This window comes from Balaenoptera acutorostrata, chromosome 20, assembly GCF_949987535.1.
Source record: "Balaenoptera acutorostrata chromosome 20, mBalAcu1.1, whole genome shotgun sequence".
NCBI lineage: Eukaryota > Metazoa > Chordata > Mammalia > Artiodactyla > Balaenopteridae > Balaenoptera > Balaenoptera acutorostrata.
The window spans coordinates 18,335,774-18,342,388 of NC_080083.1; the positions used below are offsets into that span (position 1 = coordinate 18,335,774).

The window sequence follows — 6,615 nt, forward strand, 5'->3', positions numbered from 1 at the left end:
ACCTCAAAAATCCCCAAAACAGTCCCCTCTCCCTTCCCCTTCCACCTCCTTCCCCCCACCCCTGGCCCTCTGATTCCAGACACATGTTTAGAACAGCCTAGAAAAGGAAAAGCCAGAGAGAGGATAAGAGTGCTCATTTCCTACATTGGAAAGAGTGTCAGGACCACAGAGCAGACCACGACCACCAAATGGGTAGACTCCAACTCCATACAAGAGAGACTTTTCCAACAAGTAGCACCAGCCAGCAATGAATGGGCTCCTTCTGAGGTAATTATTTCATTTTTTGGCCATGCTGTGCGGCATGCGGGATCTTAGTGCCCCAACCAGGGATCAAAACTGTGCCCCCTGCAATGGACGCACGGAGTCATAACCACTGGACCTCCAGGGAAGTCCCTACCTTGTTCTTTCATCACCAGCTTGGGATGTTGTCAGTCAACCCTAAACACAGCCTGGGCAAATACCGCACCATTACTGAAGAAGACTGAATTTGAGCCAGTATTTACTGAATGTTTTCATGCTGGGCAAAAGCTATGAAACAGGGATACTGAGGAGTAAGATGTGGTCCTGCCTTCAAAGAGCACTCACCCTAAGGAGGGAGGTGGGCCCGTAAGCCGGTGATTGCAGCAGAGGGAGGCAAGTGTTGGGATATTTGTCAGAGAGAACGGGGAAGGCTAGGCAGAGGAGGCAACTCTGTTTTAGGATAACAACTTGTCTTTAAATACCTCATTGCAAAATCTATATTAAAATAACAAAAATAAAAAAGCAAACTGCCAACACCTCCACCGTCTAATCAAATTGTTTCCATTTGTCCATATTAATCCTTATCACTTACATATGCCATTTTTTCATGTTTCCAGTATAATCAGAGTGGTTTTATAGTCTATATTTTCGCTTATTATATCATTAGTATTTTTCCACGTCCCTACTTTCTTTTTCTTACTTGAACTTCACACCCCCTTCACCCCACTTAACTCCCCAGGCTGTGAACCAGTGTCCACAGCCTGGGGAGTTACCCATCTCCATCCTTCTCTGTTTGATCCATCCTAGGAGGGGCACCAGAACGATACCTAAATCAGAACAATTGACTAGCCCCTCCCCCCTTTTCTTGTTCTCCTGACACACACAACTTTTGGGTGTGAAAGCCATTCTAATGTCTTTAACTCTAAGAGAATATTGCTGGAAAGAACCGGGAGGAACTGCAAAGAGTAACTTTTGAAAAGCAGGAGAATCTAAATTCACAACCATTCCATGGATCCCAGCAGCGGCAGCTTGTAAATTTTCTTTGCTCAGATACTCATGCACGTGTACTTTCCTTACTCTTTCTTCCGTCCCTCCCTCTGACATACATGTAATCTCCCCACCTCGTGACTTCTGCTTTTACTCAGTTTCAGCTGCCTCATAATTGCACATGGGCCGACGTAACCTGTCCATAACACCACCTTTCTATTTGGCAGCTCTGCCATGCTCCTCAAGCCCTCAGTGCTTCTTAGCTCAATTTCTCAAGTTCCTCTTTTCACGTCAGACACACTCATGGTCTAATCAGCCATGGCAGTGGGAGGAGTAAAGCAAGAGTGGTGTGGGGATGTGGTCTACGACTGTCTCTCCAGCAAGGACAGCGGAAGGGACCATTTTTTCTCCCTAAGACAACCTTGGCCATGAGGGCTCCTCACAGCCAAAGCTACTGCCCTCCCTCATAAGGTGCTGCCTTATTCACACATTTTATGGGGTCTCTGAAAAATAGTTTAAATGGTTAATTGTTCATTTAACTGCCGTGGATTTCAGGTCTGAAACTTTTTCTTGATTCAGCTTCAATACGGAGGCAGGGAGGTAAGAAGCAATCCCTAGCCTGCCCAAGAGGCAACGTTGACATGGTCTGGTGTGTCACAGACCTGCCGAGGTGTGGTCCCCAGGTCCCACCTCCAGGCTCACACACACACACCCACACACACATGGGCAACCATGGGAACAGACTTCAGAGTCACGTGAGGGTTCAGGTCACATTTCTGCCGTTTCCTGGCTGTGTGATCTGGGAGAGGTCAAAACATTTTGAGCCTTATTTTCCTCATCTCCCAAATGAGGTTAAAAAAAAAAATTTAAGTGACATGTAAGTAATTGTAAGGATTAAAAGGTTAAATGGAAAGTAGAGTGTAAAATCCTTTCATGCCAACTGAGGGCTATACAACTGCTGGTTTAATTAATTTGCCATTTCATTTTCCAGCCTACAGAAAGTCCTTGTTAACTAAGTAAATGGTCAATTTTCCATCAACAGGAATAGCAGTCAGCCGCAAAGTCACCAGTGCCTCTTGGGTTCCAATCTCTGGTCAATAGGGCCAGATCTACAGAGGCAAAAACTAAAGTATCGTTTTCTTTCACAGAGTAGTTTCATCTCAGACAACATCAATCCTGAAAATGTAAGTGAGGGGCTTTAAATGAAGGAGTGAGGCTTTGCTCAGAAGTATCTAATGAAAAAGGGGGTTAAAAAAGTAGGCAAAAGCATGCTGGTTTTTTTTTTCTACTTTTATTTATAAAGAACACCATTCCTTCCCGACACAGACATAAACACTCACACGTTCCAAGGAGGAGCTCATTAAAAACAACAACAACAACAACAGAACTGGGGGACAGAGGACCTTAATTAACACCAGTCTGTGTGCCCGACTCGGGGATCACTGGGAATGTTTCCTCAGATATGACATCTCACCTCAAAGAAAGGAGACGTTGACCTGGAGGGCCCACCCACTCACCAGGCAAAAGCTATGCCCTCAGTCTTCGGCATCATCAAACTGTCCCGTTTCAAAGACCATCTTGGAATAATGGGGTATCAGTGGAGGGGGATGGTGCCAACTGGGGTCATAGATCATGTCTCCTTGCGGGGCACAGCACACCCAGGGTCTGACCTCTTGAGAAAGGCAACCCTGGATGTCGTCAGCATCTGCAGGCAGTTTTAAAAGACAAATTAAAGGAAGGAGGGAGAGTGAAAAGAGAGAGCCAACAATGTCTAGGGGACAGACACTTGCACTGTCTTTGCTTAAACACATGCACACACGCGCACACAGACACAGACACACAGACAAAGACACAGACACACACACACACACACAGTCCTCCTTTGGTGGAGAATCCCAAGCACTTTCACTCTGACGCCACCCACAGTCCTGCTTCTCAGACACCGGTTCCTAGCAGCGCAGAGGAAGCAACTGGTGAACAGAGCACTTCTGTCTGCAGCCGCTGGATTCACACAAAGATATTTGGAGATGGTAACATTGTTTCAATGTTAAAACCAACCAATACATTATATAATAAAATGCAAAACTGGCACTTTTTCCCCCCCCCCATATGAAACAGGAGCTGTCACAGAAATTTCAGACCTATGAGAGCTATCAGGCTAAGCTCATGGATGTGGGTCCCTCTTGCAAACTGTTTAGGGGTTAATGTGTAGGAGGGTTTCAGAAGCCTGGCCTAGGACCCCAAAAACCGCACACCTACCATACGGATTCCCTTGATCTGCTTTCAACTCCAAGTCCCAGTCCTCGTTAAAAAGATCAGCAGCCTGTTCCCTGCGTGGACAGCCGGACACCCCTTCTGACAGCTCCCAGGGACTCGGTTCCCCATCAGAATCCTCGTCATCCACAGCAAAGCCTTCCTCTTCACAATGGGTGCCCTCACCATGGGCAGGACTATCATGAGGGAAGCTCTGTGCTCCACTGGCTAAGAAATCGACAAAAGGAAGAAGGTCTTAAAAAAATAACTGGCAGACCAGAGAGGGCCTAGTCGTGCACTCGGGAGATTTTTGGCAGACTTACTAACAGGGCAGCAGTAACAAGTGTGCAGAGTTCCTCAGCCACCGGAGCGCTTATTTAAAAACTGTTGTTCTGTTTCCAGTTTTAGAAGTAGGGTTGATCATTTACTTTCAATAAGATGTTTTGCCTTAAATAAGGCCGTTAATTACCAGCTCTTTTCATTCACATGAGAAGGCAGGCACAGTTTATGTTTTCAGGTAGTTTAAATGCCACTGAGGCAAAGGGCCTCTCGCAGATGATAAGCTTTCACAATACAGACCTCCTTGGTCTCTCCCAACACCCACCCCAGGCTCTGCTGCCTACTTGCCTAGTCGATCCGCGGCCTTCTCAGTCTCTCTCTCCTGACCGGAGTGGCCAGCTGGGGCAAAGGCAGCCTGCGGGAAGAAGAAACAATTACCCAGGACTTGGATATCTCGGGTACGGCCAGTATTTCAGCCCCACACCCACACTTCCATACCCTCCTTTGCGAGGCTGGGGCAGGGACTCTGCCACCCACATCTCTGCTGTGCCCTGTTCGACTGGGCCTTGCTGCTTCCTCTTCCTGTCAGCACCACCCCTGCCAGCAGGATCGCCTGTCTTCCTAGAGTGGCCACTGAATCCAGTGTACAGTTTGCCAGCACGTGCAGAGCCAGCCTCCTCTCGAGCCCTCTCTAGAGCGGCCTCAGTCTCGGGGCCCGCAGGATCCCTCCTCCAAGCTCGGAGACTCTAGCACTAGCCGGGACAGTACCCCCTCCTCAGAGGTTGGAATTTCAGCTCCCCGCAAAGCCTCTCCTCTGAGCTTGTACATTTCAGTCATTCCAACCTCACCCCTTTGTTCCGTCAGCCCTAGGACTGGTCACTGTTTCCCCGCAGGGGCTACCTCCCTGTTTTTAGCTGTTCAGTTACTTAACTTTTTGTCTAGTTAACAGCTCCTTCATCAAATTCTTCTGTCTCCTGACTGACACATGGGGACAACAGAGCTTTAGTTGTTAAAGGGAAATCGTCTTCTCCCATAGCCACCCATATGCTTCTCTGCTCCCATCACTCAAAAGTTCCTGAAATCCTATCACCTGTTAAGACCTCTTTCTAAGTGGGATGAGAAATGTTCACAGCCTGCATGAGAAGACCTGATTTCAATCCCATTCATTCAGTGTGTACCCTGGACACATCACTTCAGCCACCACACCTGGGTTTCCTTCTCTGGAAATTGGGGATGACTGTTCTGACCTTGCAGGAGGTTTATAATGAGGTAACGTTTATGAAAACACCTAGCACACAGCAGGAATATAACATCTGTTGAATTGAAATCCACCTTCTTTGCCCCTACATCTAAACTGCGTTTGGCACCTGCCCCAATTAGTTCATGATCTAGTCCTACCTGGATTTAATGAGTCAATTCCATCTCCTGTAGTCAGCGACAACTCCTGGTCACTCCTGCCGACCAGTAGTAGGACCTCTCATCTCTTCCACCGCAAGAGCTCCCTAACTGCCTTCCCACTCACCCATCTTGCGCAGCCTTACACGCTTAATGACTCCTCTGATGAAAAACTCAACAGGCCTCCGCTGCTGGAGCACAAAATACGCCGTGGCATCCACACCTCCCCCTCACGCTCCATCAACCTGTGCAGCATACTTCTCTCTCCCAGCTCCGGGACCCAAGCTCCCAGCCATTTGCCCCGCATTTCTTCATCTCCACGCCTTTGCCAGGACCACCATCGTCTCATCTTGGAGAGAAAGCGCACAAACCTTCCTGCTCTGCTCTGACAAAATTAGTTTCATCCTACCTGCACCCCGAAGTATTTTTCCTTATAAGCTTATCACTACATTTTTCATATTTTGGTTAAGATATGATATCTTTGATGCTTAGACAAGCATTCCATTCCTCCATCCAATTAATGTGTGTCTACGGTGCCAGGCACTATGCTAGGCGCCGGGTTTACAGCACTAAACAGAGGGTTCCTACCCTCAAGGAGCTCACCCTCTAACACGGATTGCTGACTGTAAACAAGGGCAGATGACTGTAATAACGGTCTCTGAAAAGCCAGGAGCGTCTGGCGCGCAAACGAAAACAAGTTTCTGGAAACCCTGCGTCAAACGCGGCCTTTTGGTTTCAGTGAAGAGAAAAGGCGAGAGCGCATGAGGCATCATCTGGTGCTGAGGCTTAGCTGAGCACCCCCACCAAGGCACACGGACCCTTCAGGGAAAGTCGCTCTCCTCGCTGCCCTCACCTGGCCCCAGCCCAGGCCCCCCAGTAGCGGCTCCAGCTCTGGGTCAGCAGCATCACCTCCCATTTAGCAAGGACGCACAGGCGCCCTGCGGCCGACAGCCAGCCCTCCCGGCCCGGCGCGCCCACCCACGTCCTCGGGGTGCCGCGCCCCACAGCCCGGCCGTTTCCAGCTCGGGCGCGCGCCCAAACGGCGGGGCTGCAGAAGGCGGGTCCGAGGCGCTTCCCCGGCTCCCCGCGGCCCCCGCCCAGCCCGCCCCGCGAGCCCCGCAACTTCCCGCCCCGGGCCGCAGGTGGTAGCCGCGCCCAGGCCCCGCGCCGCGCTCACCCCCGGGCTGGGGGGCGCCTCCCGCGTGCTCAGCAGCGGCAGACCCGGCGGCGGCTTCGCCGCCCCCAGCGCCGGGGCACCGGCGGTCCGAGAGTCCATGCCCAATAGCCCGCAGGTCGGCGCCCAGGACGCCGCTCGGCCACGTGACACGCCGGCCTGGCTGCCAGCCGGAGGATACGCCGCGGAGGGCCAATCAGCCGGGGGTGCTCTCGGCCAGGGGGCGGGGCGCGGGGGTCACGAGGAAGCCGGGGCCGGGGCAAGGGGCGGGACGGAGCACGGGGCGG

General features: G+C 50.9%; 1 protein-coding gene across 1 annotated transcript; it reads right to left on the minus strand.

Moving 5' to 3' along the window:
- Positions 1-2,499: 2,499 nt before the first annotated feature.
- On the minus strand, positions 2,500-6,497 carry COPRS (coordinator of PRMT5 and differentiation stimulator). The gene is made up of 4 exons (XM_057535131.1): positions 6,332-6,497; positions 4,108-4,174; positions 3,487-3,708; positions 2,500-2,932 (listed from the first exon to the last, which is right to left on the minus strand). Exons 1-4 carry the CDS (start codon positions 6,428-6,430, stop codon positions 2,763-2,765), a joined length of 558 nt encoding a protein of 185 aa, XP_057391114.1. The 5' UTR covers positions 6,431-6,497; the 3' UTR covers positions 2,500-2,762.
- Between the last annotated feature and the right edge of the window lie 118 nt (positions 6,498-6,615).